This window comes from Acipenser ruthenus, chromosome 6 (genome assembly GCF_902713425.1).
Source record: "Acipenser ruthenus chromosome 6, fAciRut3.2 maternal haplotype, whole genome shotgun sequence".
In the NCBI taxonomy this organism is placed as follows: Eukaryota; Metazoa; Chordata; class Actinopteri; order Acipenseriformes; family Acipenseridae; genus Acipenser; species Acipenser ruthenus.
Genome location: NC_081194.1, coordinates 41,131,060 through 41,144,550, shown reverse-complemented (window position 1 = coordinate 41,144,550; position 13,491 = coordinate 41,131,060). Strand labels below are relative to the sequence as shown.

The 13,491-nt window shown below is 38.6% G+C and overlaps 1 protein-coding gene across 2 annotated transcripts; it reads right to left on the bottom strand.

Moving 5' to 3' along the window:
* Positions 1 to 8,054: 8,054 nt before the first annotated feature.
* LOC117410917 (splicing factor 3B subunit 5-like) lies at positions 8,055 to 9,379 on the bottom strand. 2 transcript variants are annotated; one of them, XM_034017870.3, is made up of 2 exons: positions 9,256 to 9,379; positions 8,055 to 8,658 (listed from the first exon to the last, which is right to left on the bottom strand). In XM_034017870.3, the coding sequence occupies exon 2, from the start codon at positions 8,622 to 8,624 to the stop codon at positions 8,364 to 8,366; it is 261 nt and encodes an 86-aa protein (XP_033873761.1). In that variant the 5' UTR covers positions 8,625 to 8,658; positions 9,256 to 9,379; the 3' UTR covers positions 8,055 to 8,363. The 2 variants fall into 2 exon arrangements, with proteins under 2 accessions (XP_033873761.1, XP_058881365.1); XM_059025382.1 differs by lacking the exon at positions 9,256 to 9,379 and adding an exon at positions 8,829 to 8,897.
* Between the last annotated feature and the right edge of the window lie 4,112 nt (positions 9,380 to 13,491).

Here is a 13,491-nt window from a genome sequence, read left to right as displayed (position 1 = left end):
TAGCACTGTATGGTATACTGTTGCTACATGTATGCTGTGGTACACAAAGCAGTGTTTTATGTCTCTTGTAAGCATAACATCCATGCATTACAATCCACCTCTTGTCTATGTACTTCATTGAGTACTGTTAACTTTTCACAATGGTGAACTGCAGAAATCTGCAATTGTACCTAAACATTTTAATGTCATAATTGGCTTCCAGCGTAACAGTATGTTAGCAAGCATTCATAGTCAACTGTAAAGTTTGAAAGATGAATGGTTAATCACAGGGCAAACATAGGCCTACACATACTGCAGATAATGCAGTGACCCCTTTTGCCATGTGGAACAGTGCAGTTAATACAAGAAAGCCAATGTTGCAGATTCCAGATACAGAAAATATTGGTTGTATGAATATTGCTGATAGCTTTTGGAAAAATATGGTTTGTTTAACATTAGTTCCAGTAATACATGGAAGGTCCCTAATTAATTCTATAGCACTACTGTATTCTGAGTTTATTGGTTTTACTAGAACACTGGTGAAATAATTAGCTTGAGAGCAAACATTGTGGGAATGCTAATGCAGTTACTGAACATATTACCAATCACAAGGACTATGATTTCGCAGTGTTATGTCCATGTAGCCAGTCTTCGGGGAGAATTTGTCATGTGCTTAGCGATGTCATTGATGATGTCATATGTGAGGACAAGTGGGATGGGAAACCTACACATAAGGGTGCAGAGTTAAGGTTGCGTGGCTACCTTAACTTGCAGTTTCCTAACCTTTTGGACTTTTGCAACCAAACCTTAACGTTACTTTAACAAAGTTTTTGCCATTGAATTTCCATTGTTTTGCAGAAGGCATCCTGGAAAATCAAACAACCACATCTGCCACATAAGTCATTGATGGAAACTCAACTTGAAACATAAAATAGCACAGAAGAAAGAGACATGCATCAAGTATGTAAAGTATTTTTTAAAAGCCTGGAGGGAGTGGAGTCGGAGTGTGGGGATCTGGATAGTAAGCGGGAGCACAAATGTAAGGATTTTGCCTTGCACATAGCCAATTGCTGACCCTCCAAAAACTTTACACCTCTTCTTACAAGGTGCAGACCATTGTAGAAGCGAGTAACTAAGAGCTGTATAACAGCACACACCTGCAAATACCTGTCATCGGCTTCAGGATGGCTGCTGTGGTACACTTCCTGATGCGGCGACACTTGCCACTTGTTGAGGAAAGGCAGGAACATGTTGTTTGGGATGCCGAAGGGTGCGGTGCTAAAGCGTTATCATCTCACTCCGCAGGTCATCCTAGACCTAATAGCTGAATTGAGGGATGAGCTTGACCCCAGCATCAATCTAGGGACTGCTATCCCTCCACATGTGAAAGTGCTGTGTTCTCTACTTAGCCTCTGGTTCCTTTCAGACCACAGTTGGAATGTCTGGAGGGATAGCCCAATCCACCTTTCCAGAGTGCTCGGCACATTTCTGGATGTCAGGCTGAAAAGGGCAGACCAATACATATCAATTCCTAAGGACACTAGCATAACTGATGTTGGCTGAGACTTTTACAAAATCCATTTCATGTGACCTCAGCCATAAGGACTCTCAGCTCCTTCTCAGAAAACTTTTCTTTTCTGTGCGCCAAGAGGACCTTTCTGCCCTTACTCTGACATTTTATTTTGGTTTGTATTTTCGTGCTCTGCAAATGTCATACAGCGCCAACTGCTCTCTGTACTCAAACCTCCGTCACCTCAGGGCTGCAAGTGTGGCCGCTAAATAGACTGATGCGCTCATTGAAACCCTCATTATCATAATCGCGGATCATTAAGCTTACATAGGGTGCAGTGCAAAATACTTACCTGGCCGCAATTTAAATTTTGCATCCGCAATTATTTGCACTGCACCTATACTTACATCTACTCCTTTATGGCAATATTAAGGAAATATTATTGTTAATTAACTATCAACCATTTTTAAAAGTTGTACCAGGGGGAGATCTGTGCTGACTCTTCTGGTGTATTCATAGTGCTGCAGGAAGAGGGCAGCAGTTGTTCAATATCCGCCTGTTGGTCATGGTAATGACACGGAGAGGTGGGAGAGAGGGTGTGTGGGCTTTCCCTCTCTCTGAGTGGATGAGAGGCAGGTCTTGGGGGGATTGCTGGCCCTATAAAATAACATTCTGCTGTTCCCTCAGGTCTGCTCTTCTAAGACATGCGGAAGCGCTGGTCCAGGACCGAGAAACGGCCGGGAAGGAAATCCAAAAGAAAACAAAACAAAAGAAAAGTAGTGGTAGCGGGGAAAACCTTGGGCAGACCCCATAAGTATTTTTATAGCAGGCTGAGGGAGCAGCGAGTGTAGGACGGAGACCCGGGCCATGCAGGTAGCGCCAGTCGGGGTGACGCTGTCGAGTGCAGCACCTTTTATTTGTAGTTTGATTACTGTGTTTTATTTTCCTTTTTCCTTTCGCCGTTTGTTTTTTTCTTTCTGAGCACCTGTACTTGTATTCTGTACCGCCTCTGGCATTACTGTGGTTCTGTCTACCATCGTTGGTATGCAGACCACGGTCAACAGCGCCCTCTGCGGGCTAAAACGTGGAATCACCCACTGATAATAATAAAACTGGGCACCCGTGCGGTGTTTTAAGTTCACCTTTCTGTCTCCCCTGTGTCAGTGAATTACCCACCACCCTTCCACAAAAGTCTTAAAGTATAATCGTGTGACCCACTTTATTTATTTGTTTTAGTTGCAGTACATCTGTTAGCCTAGGTTCTAGGTTTATACATTTGATTTTTTTTGGTTTGGTTTGGTTTTTTTCCATCTCTGTAAAGTTTAGTTGTTTTTTTTGTATTTATTTTTATGTATTAACTTTTTGTGGGGGGTTTTTGTATTTTTTTTTTTGTATTAGGGTCATGAGTGAATTTGCAATGGGCCTTGGAAGAACAAGGTTTGAAACTTTATACAAAGGGGCTGAACATACTTGCTATAGAAAAAGTGACATGTAATTCCTTTGTACAGGGACTACAACAATTATGCAGGTAGTGCCACATTTGTTATATTTTATAATCTTTCATATTGAATCAGAATGTTGCAAAGAAAAAGCTATGTATCTGTATTTACTATATATTCAGGCAAGTTGTAAAGAAAATATAAACACATTTGGTCCTATATTAAAGTTTTTAAACAAAGATTTTATGGCTGATGTGCTCAAACAGAAGTGGCTGCAACTCACCATGAAACATGGAGCGACAACATTACAGTTTAGGGGTGTATGACAGCTTCAGGTGTTGGTGAACTTGTACTAATAGAAGGCAACATGCATTAAGAAATGTACAGGGATGTGCTATTGGGGAATCTGAAGAAGTCAGCTAGGAATTTAAATGTAAGAAAGATTCTGTTCCAACAAGATCAGTGTATGAAGCACAGCAGACTACCGCTAAACACAGTGCACACCTGGCCTTAAATCTTTGTTTAAAAATGTATTATAGGAGAAAACATGTTTTATATGTTTTTCTTTGCAACACTCAAATTCAATATGAAAGATTACAAAGAATAGCAAATGTGGCAGTCCTTGAATAATTGTACTCACTGTATAAGCTCTTCTAGACTCCTGAAGAAGGCTACACAGCATAAACATTTTTTTTATTATTATTTTCAGGGTTTTCAGCATGGAATTAACCTAAGTGTGTTCCCCTAGCCATAATATAGTCTACTAGACATATAGAGACTGTAAGATCTTAATATAATAACTCATATCCTCTGAAGAAACAAATAAGTTAAAATAAAGCCTAAAGGTAAAAAGCTAGGGATAATTTAATGTATGTTGACTTCCTAGTTTGTATGATTGACCTGTCCCTAGCTCCTATGGTTGATCTGCCCTCTATAGACAACTCCAAAACAAGACTGAGGTTACTCATGTTTATGGCTATTATTGTTTCAGTTTGAAATGTCTATGCATGGCAGCAGTCAGCGCACATTTCCCACTAGGATAAAATGCTTGCCATATTTTTTTCAGACAAAAAACAAGATATTGGCTGCTATTTCTTTTTCCCAATGTATGAGGAAGCTTATATTATTATTATTATTATTATTATTATTATTATTATTATTATTATTATTATTATTAATAATTACAAAACATGTTTGAAAACATGCTATTGCTTTCAATGAAACTTGTGCAATTGGTAAAGTTTACTGTCTTGACTTAAAATGATAATGCAAACTATTGACTCAGTAAATGTAAAACTCAAAAGCACCTTTATTTTACGAAGCTAAGCACAATTATAAATTATTATAAATATTTTTCAGGATGTATCTTTAAATGCTTTAGAGAAATACATGCAAACTAAGGAAGAAGAACCGCCTCACCTTATTCTCTGCATTGCAAAGAACACATACAGTGCCGTGAAAAAGTATTTGCCCCCTGTCTGATTTTCTGCATTTTTGCACATTTTTCACATTGTATTTGGTCAGATTTTTTTGTGGGTTGTAGTAGTATATAGATGGAGTCTAAAAGAAAAAATGACACCAAAGTTCGGTGCTTCTTTCATTTGTTTTGTGTGCAAGGTAATCAAACATGCAATCTTCAGGTGTGAAAAAGTTATTGCCCCCCCCCCAAGTTAAGTCAACCCAATTAAAGGGATAATTAGGGTCAGCTGTTTGAGTACTTTGGTTAACAGCCAGGCCTGATTTGGGCCAGCCCTGCCCAATATAAATCTGACTAACTTTGGCCCTTACCATCAGAGTGAAGTTGTCAGCACACACGTTCTAGAGGCACATCATGCCACGAACAAAAGAAATTCCTGAAGACCTCCGGAAAAAAGTTGTTGATGCCTATCAGTCTGGAAAGGGTTACAAAGCCATTTCTAAGGCTCTGGGGCTCCACCGAACCACAGTCAGAGCCATATTATCCAAATGGAGAAAGTTTGGGACAGTAGTGAATCTTCCCAGGAGTGGCCATCCTGCCAAAATCTCTCCAAGAGCAAGGCGTAAAATCGTCCAGGAAGTCACAAAGAACCCTAGAACAACATCCAGGGATCTGCAGGGCTCTCTCGCCTCGGCTAAGGTCAGTGTTCATGACTCCACCATCAGAAAGACACTGGGCAAAAATGGGATTCATGGCAGAGTAGCAAGTCAGAAACCATTGCTCACTAAGAAGAACATGAATGCTCATCTGAAGTTTGCCAAAAAGAACCTGGATGATCCTCAAGAGTTCTGGAACAATGTTCTATGGACAGATGAGTCAAAAGTGGAACTTTTTGGCTGACATGGGCCCCGTTATGTCTGGCGAAAACCAAACACTGCATTCCACAGTAAGAACCTCATACCAAGCATGGTGGTGGTAGTGTCATGGTTTGGGGATGCTTTGCTGCATCAAGACCTGGACGCCTTGCCATCATTGAAGGAACCATGAATTCTGCTCTGTAACAGAATTCTACAGGAGAATGTCAGGCCATCCGTCCGTGAGCTGAAGCGCAGCTGGGTCATGCAGCAAGACAATGATCTGAAACACACAAGCAAGTCTACATCAGGATGGTTGAAGAACAAGAAATTTAAAGTTTTGTAATGGCCTAGTCAAAGTCCAGACCTAAACCCCATTGAGATGTTGTGGCAGGACCTGAAACGAGCAGTTCATGCTCGAAAACCCACAAATGTCACTGAGTTGAAGCAGTTCTGCATGGAGGAGTGGGCCAAAATTTCTCCACGGCGCTGTGAGATACTAATCAATAACTACAGGAAGCGTTTGGTTGCAGTTATTACTGCTAAAGGTGGCGTAACCAGTTATTGAGTCTAAGGGCGTGATTACTTTTTCACACGGGGGCTTTGGGTCTTGCATAACTTTCTTTAATAAATAAATGAAATGTGTATCACATTTTTGTGTTATTTGTTCACTCAGGGTCCCTTTTATCTAATATTAGGTTTTGGTTGAAGATCTGATAACATTCAGTGTCAAAAATATGCAAAAATGCAGAAAATCAGACAGGGCAAATACTTTTTCACGGCACTGTAAGAGTGGGGGCACTATTTCAGTTTTTTGTCAGGCAAAAACTGCTGTTATAGCTTTACTATGCATTTCACTTGTAGTACCCCAAGGTGAACTCCCAGGTGCTTGGATTTCTGCAACATTATAAACTGGGAGACCCATATACTGGTTGTAATTAAATATACAAATAAATGTGAAAGGTAATTTGTTTCTTTTTATTATTAGATCTTAAACAGATGTACATTTGTAAATGTGTCCAAGTGTTTAAAAAGGTTACAGTGAAAACACATGTTCATGTGTTTACTGCTTAAACACCTTGACATGTTTATATTCTAAACATGTCAAACATTTAGAGTGTGGTATTTGGAATGAGCCGGTTGCATAAAACGTTAAGGCAGCTGTAACCTTGATCTGCAAGGTATGCCACAGCTCCGGGCAGTAGCATTGTAGCTCATCCTTTAACTCAGAACACAGTTCGGCTATAGTATTAGTAGTCGTAGTCGTAGTAGTATTTAATTCTCAGCAGATGCCCTTATCCAGGGTAACTTACAGTTGTTACAAAATATCACTTATCAAGCCAGTATCTCTGCAAGGCACGTTTATCTGACTGGTATGGTATTACCAGAAATACAGTAATTAGTAATACAATTAATGAAAACACAAAGCTAACTTGTAGTTCTCTGTAGTTATTAGGGCAACTACGATGGCACTTTACATATTTACCACTCCTGTCAGAAGTTTAGTAATACAATATTTATTATCCATTTAAAAAACACATTCATATTTCACACTGTAGTAAGAAATGCAGAAATAATTCAACATAACACAATTTCAAGTATATTGCTTAATATAATGTTAATTTTCAAATGCCATTATTATTTTTAATAAGACAGCTTATATATTGTTTGTTTACATGACCATCATACATTGAACTGAGATTGGCCTTCCTCAGACTCTTTTTCCATTAGACTAAACTAGACCCTGGCTTTGTTGTCATTTTCAATGATGGAAAAGTATCATTCAAGATGTATTTTTCTGGCCAAATTTGCGTAGTATCTTCAGTCTATGGCTGAATGCCTTTAGCATGCATCAAGGGGCCATTTATACCCCTTTTTTGCACTGCTAAAAAGACAGTTAAGTCAAGTTGGATATTGAAATTACATTGAAAATTGCATTACAGGAGCGGAGCCCCTTAAGATAAACAGAACATGTTTCAACACACAATTTGTCCTGCTTTCAAGTAGCTTTAAATTCATTTTTTACTGCCTCCTTACCTTTTGATGGGTTTTTCAATCATTCTGGGTATTTTTATTTTAAATTATTGCAACTATGCTAATATTGTGGTTGTTATTTTATGTGTTTAGGGTGCGTTGAGATGAGTTCAGGAGCTGCTCTTCTGTTCTAGTTGATATAACCCAGTCTACATCACCCAGGACCATCTAGTGCAGTTGTGTATTTCCAGCAATATAAAAGGAAACGTTATCCTTGTCTACCAAATAAATAAATAATAAATGGTGCTGCTTCCTACTGTTATTATGCCATGCATGAAGTCCAATATATTTATTTTCATAACATGGAAGGCTATTTTCATACTTTATTTTATTAGTAACTGATCATTAAAGCAGAATTCTTACCAGTAGCATCAGTGTGCAGTCGTGACAAATGTCTCTTTCCTTCCTTTATTTTCTAAATGTGTAATGCAAGCAGTCAAAAAGCACTACCTAGACAATGCTGCTTCTATACTGTAAATTCAATTATTTTATTGATTAGTCAACAATTAGATGGAAATTATAGCTTGTTTGTTTTTAGCAAGAAATAAATTATACGTTGAAATCGATTTACAAAAATGTATTTCATAAAAACATCAGCCACACCTTTATCCTTATCCATTTACAGGCCAAACCATTTTCTTTTGCTGATTACCGGTCTGCTTAGCATGTTTTATGAAGGCATCTGGTGATTTTGGAATAAAATAGTAAGTCTGGAAAATAAAGTATTCAAGAGATACTAACCACTTCCATTCTACAGTTGTTTACCATATAAGCCTACGCTAGCTTTCCAACTGAACAAAAAATACACAAGTAGTTCAAAGTAATCTGTAAACAATTTATTGATATTGATAATTAATAAATGCCAAATGGAGATGGTCAAAATATTATCAATATTTACGCCCAATTCGACGCAATATAAAATTGGTATAATCCAGACGGCACATTTTTTTAATTACAAAGAATATTGTTCATTAATGTCAAACTAATGCACTTAAACAGTTCAATACACATAGTAAAATTTGCCTTTTTCCCATGTCGTATTTTCTTTCTTTCTGCAGTTTAAACTTAGTTAATAACTGTTAACGTCACTTCACTCTTGACAGATATATTTATTGTTAATGTTCCTGCATCTACATATCATCTGGTTTATCAGAGGGGGGGCCGCAGGGCTGCAGCATCTTTTCCATTAGATTGAACCGGACCCTGGCTTTGCTCTCGTTCTCGGCGATGGAAAAGTAATTGAGCAGATCAAAGTGACCCATGTAGGAGCAGTAGGAGTCCCGGTGCTGGTTCACGAGCCATTCCCACTTTGTAGTGTCTGCATGACCCGTCCCGATGTATTTCGACTGCAAATGTTCCAGCTGGCTGTGAATGGTGTAGCGGTCCGTCATTCTTTAAAATCAAGGGCTGTTGAGAGTGATTAAACTAAACAAAAAGACAAGAAAATAGAATTAAAAATTCGGAATTGTACAAAAGCCACATTTTCAGGATACACATTTGAACAAATTAATAAAACTACAAGGGACAAAACATAATGGCGTCAAATTAATACAGCTATTTGGCATAGGTACAGAAAGACGGACCACGCTCTTTACCTAGTGAAGACGGAGCAACGTACAATTGTACTAATGTGAAACTTTCTCTTTGAGCCATTGCTTGTTCTCGATAGCACTGCGCACCGCTTACAACAGCTATATCCTGTGTGCTCCTGTTTTCGTAATGACCACCGTAAATGAACGTTTTGGTGAGTTGCCGCTGCAACTCTAAAACTAAACGTTAAAAGTCAAAAAAAAATATCGAGTGTTGAAAAATGAAACGAATTGTCCCAAATGCGATTCTTCTATTATTTAAATCTTAAACTCAGTACTGTATTCGAATTCTCTGAGATGGTCCGTCTTTCTACACCCATGCAAGCAATCTTCCAAGAAAACGGATCTCACGTATCACACAAGTTTTAACAAAACACATTAACGGATTTAAATAATTTGGACCCAAATAACCTTTTTTTAAAGTTTTTTTTACCGTGATTGTTTCCACTAGAAACCTTACAGCTTTCCACAGCAGCGCCAGTTGTGTGTCGTCTGTGCCTTGTTTGGACGAAATCAAAGCATTATGGGACAGTATGGTACACCAGAAAGGACAAAATACCTCTGTGATGCAATCAAATTCTGGTACAGCACAGGCAATGCAAGTGGTTGTTTGTTGTAGCAAAAGCAAAATCTCAACCTGAAAGATTCGGAAAGTAATACCCCGCTGTCATACTGCTTTTACTAGCTTGACGTTGCTCTGGGGCAGCTCTTGCAGGCACATTTTTCGATGCCATTTAATTTTTAGATGTACTTTATACAGGATGAAATATTTTGTAATAAATGCAGGTTTTTTATTACTTTTTCTGGTGCATTTTTTAATTTTTTTTTTGCTTTATTAATATTATTTACCAAAACACTTTTTAGTTGTATTTTATCTACCAAAACAAAGTATTTGAATTTACACAAATAGGTCCCTACGTTTAAAAACATAATTCAAGCATAATCCAATCACCCCTTGTGATCATATCACCATTATTATTATTTATTTCTTAGCAGACACCCTTATCCAGGGCAACTTACAACTGTTACAAGATATAACATTATTTTTTACATACAATTACCCATTTGGGTTTTTACTGGAGCAATTTTAGGTAAAGTACCTTGCTCAACGGTACAGCAGCAGTGTCCCCACCTGGGATTGAACCCACGACTCTCCAGTCTAGAGTCCAGAGCCCTAAACACAACTCCACACTGCTACCATATTGTAACTATCTGTGCATTTGTGTTTTTGTACTGTAATTCCCACTATAATTGTGTTCCCCCACTGTATTTCGTGCCCGCAGTTGCTTTGTTTACCTCTTGTCTTTCCTGCGTGTGCGTGTTCTGTGTCTCCCTTGTGATTGGTCCTGTCTGTGAGTCAGCCTGCATGTGCGTGTTTGGTGTCTCCCTTGTGATTGGTCCTGTCTGTGAGTCAGCCTGCATGTGCGTGTTTGGTGTCTCCCTTGTGATTGGTCCTGTCTGTGAGTCAGCCTGCATGTGCGTGTTTTGTGTCTCCCTTGTGATTGGTCCTGTTTGTCTGTCAGCCTGCGTGTGCATGTTCGGTGTCTCCCTTGTGATTGGTTCTGTCTGTGAGTCAGCCTGCGTGTGTGTGTTCTGTGTCTCCCCTGTGATTGGTCCTGTCTGTGAGTCAGCCAGCTTGTGTGTGTTCTGTGTCTAGCCTGTGATTGGTCCTGTCTGTGAGTCAGCCAACTTGCGCGTGTTCCATGTCTCCCTGTGATTGGTCCTGTCTGTGTGTGTTCCCATTAGCCCGATGTGTGCGGCCGAGGACCAATGGGATGTGTGTGTCACTCTGGCCCTGATCGACATACAGGGGAGGAACTAAGTCTATAAGAGGTGCTGTGCGCGTCATTCTGTGGTTTGGTCTGTCTGGTTGTCATGGTTACTCTATTTGTATCCCGTGTTGCTATTCAGAGCTGAGAGAGCATCCAAAATAAATAAAAAGGATTGAAAAGAAACAAGCATCTCTCCTTTTTTTTACTTCTTGCGCGAAACGCTAAAATATATTGCATTCATGTCAACAGTCCCTATATGGCTGGTGTCGAATCCACTGCAGGTGTCAGCTGCATTTTGCAATAATTTATTAATGTAATGTTTTCAACAGGACCATTTCTTTGTGATGTGTGCTATCAGCTATGGTTTGTTTTCATTAAAACGTCTTTGACTTGTTCTTTAATCTGAAACAAAAACACATTGGAAATGTGGGGGTCAAGTTTGCCCCAATTGTTTCTAGTAACTTGGCTTGTGTTTTTCATGCAAGTTTGATTCGCTTTTATTGTGCCTGAAAAATACAAGCCAAGTTAGTAGAAACAATTGGGGCAACCATTGGGGCAAAGGTTGCCCCAGTGGTTTCTTCTAACTTAGCGTGTGTTTTTGATATCTCCACTTTTTTTAAGTTTGCAATATAAACCCTGTGTGGGAATCAAACCCAAGACATGCTTCCAATGCAGTCCGTAATGCTGAAGCCTAGCTTTCAGGGCACAAAGGTTGTATTTCCATTTCACAACATTTGCAAGTAGTATAGCAGTAAAGTTACAGTTTTTAACAGGCAACAAGACAAATAAGATTTTGTAAATAATGATTATGTATTATCCCGATTGTATTGAAAGCTTTCATCTGATTTTGCAAACTGTCATAATAAGCTTGATCCATTCATTTAATATATTGTAACGTTTTCATGTTTAGAAAGTAGTACTCAGGGAGACAGTGTTGAATTCTCAAACTTTTTGTTTTATTTGAAACTACAGAGAATTCCTGTCGGACCGGAATTCACGGCACCAAAATAATAACCCTTCGTTTTAGTCTTGGCACTTTCATGGCATATTCTCTCCGGTCACAGCTCACACGCTCGCTCAGTCACACCCACAGTTTCTCATTCAAGTTCAGCACTGGACTGTCTCCAGTCCCCAGGGTCATGCACCCCTTATTATATAACCTCCCATCGTTTCCCACCACTGTCCGGCTCATCCATGCTCTGCAACAAATGTTCAATTTTAAAACATAAATAAATAATTTAATATAAATGATATAGACATCAAAATAAATGCTTTCCCTAGTATATTTCCATGTTGACAAAGCAAGTTAATTTTCATTAAACTCAGATGTCCTGTAATATACATATGCATGGATAAAAGTACTTGGGGTCTGCAAAAAAATACATTGGGAGTAAAAGAATGTGGCAAAGGACATTTTTACATTACTTTGGCAACTTATCTCTTACTGTATAACAGGTATTGACTTTTTTCTACATTTCACCTGTTGGGAACTATTATTATTATTTATTTCTTAGCAGACGCCCTTATCCAGGGCGACTTACAATTGTTACAAGATTTCACATTATACAGATATCACATTATTTTTACATACAATTACCCATTTATACAGTTGGGTTTTTACTGGAGCAATCTAGGTAAAGTACCTTGCTCAAGGGTACAACAGCAGTGTCGCCCACTGGGGATTGAACCCACAACCCTCCGGTCAAGAGTCCAGAGCCCTAACCACTACTCCACACTGCTGCTTTTGGCTGATTTACTTTTGCTGCGCCAATACCCAGACAACACGTAAATGATCCTTGCTGTATAGACAGAGTCTGGCAGTTGGTGCAAGGAACTACCTTTCCTCTCAATATGTAACTTGTCACAGTAATCTTACTTGAGCAACCTGTTGAGTTTTGTCTTGGATAAAAACAAGTACTTTTTTGTTGTAATACTGTGCAAGTTTACATGGTATTACTCGCAGCTAAAATATATCTACTTATTAGTAGTCTAACTAATTAATGCTTCGTGTATTAACACTAGAACAACCAAGTTTATAGTCATACCTGGAACAACCATGAGCAGTGAATTAAAAACCGGCGTATTAAAAACAACATAAATATTATAATGAAAGGACAAACAATTGAATATAAGTTGTAGTTTTATTCAGGAACGTCATAAACGGACATTTGAACAGAAATGTGTTTATATACAAACATATTACATATTAAAGTGCAACCTCAAAAAACAGTAAAAAAATTAAGCACATTTTTTAAAAGAAATTTGTATATTTACAGGTATATCATGTACCGGTACATACAAAACTGTACAACTGAAACAATGTAAATAAGTCTAATTTTTTTTTAAATAAATGGGTTTATATTTCCTACATAACAAAGCGCATATACACAACCACTAGCTATGCGTTTATACACCGACATACTATAATCGAAATTACATGAATAAATAAACATTTGAACAGAATAGGCTTCATTTACAATCGTTTACAAAGTCTAAGTGCTGGCACAAATCACACAGATCTTGCGCATGTTTTTGCGCATTTGGCAGAGCTATCAACAGTAACCCAGCTTTCTGGCACCAAATGCTCCACGGGCATATACTAGTACAATGAAAGCTTCTAATTCCTCCAAGGGCATTGACTAGGGATCATCCTGTAGTTGTCAGTGGGCTACTGCTTCAGTGCAACATTGTATGTGGTGAAGCATATGCATGTCAATCAAAAGGTGAAAAGCACTCAATGTGCTCTCATTAATGTTGCATTCTGCATATGCCGTCGTCCCTGGAACTTCCCTCAAAATATTATGTTCACCCCTTCTACCTGCAGCTTCAACACCAGGATTTATAGTGTTCCAAACAGTGCCATCATTACCATCCACCTGAGTGCCAGGTGGTGCTGG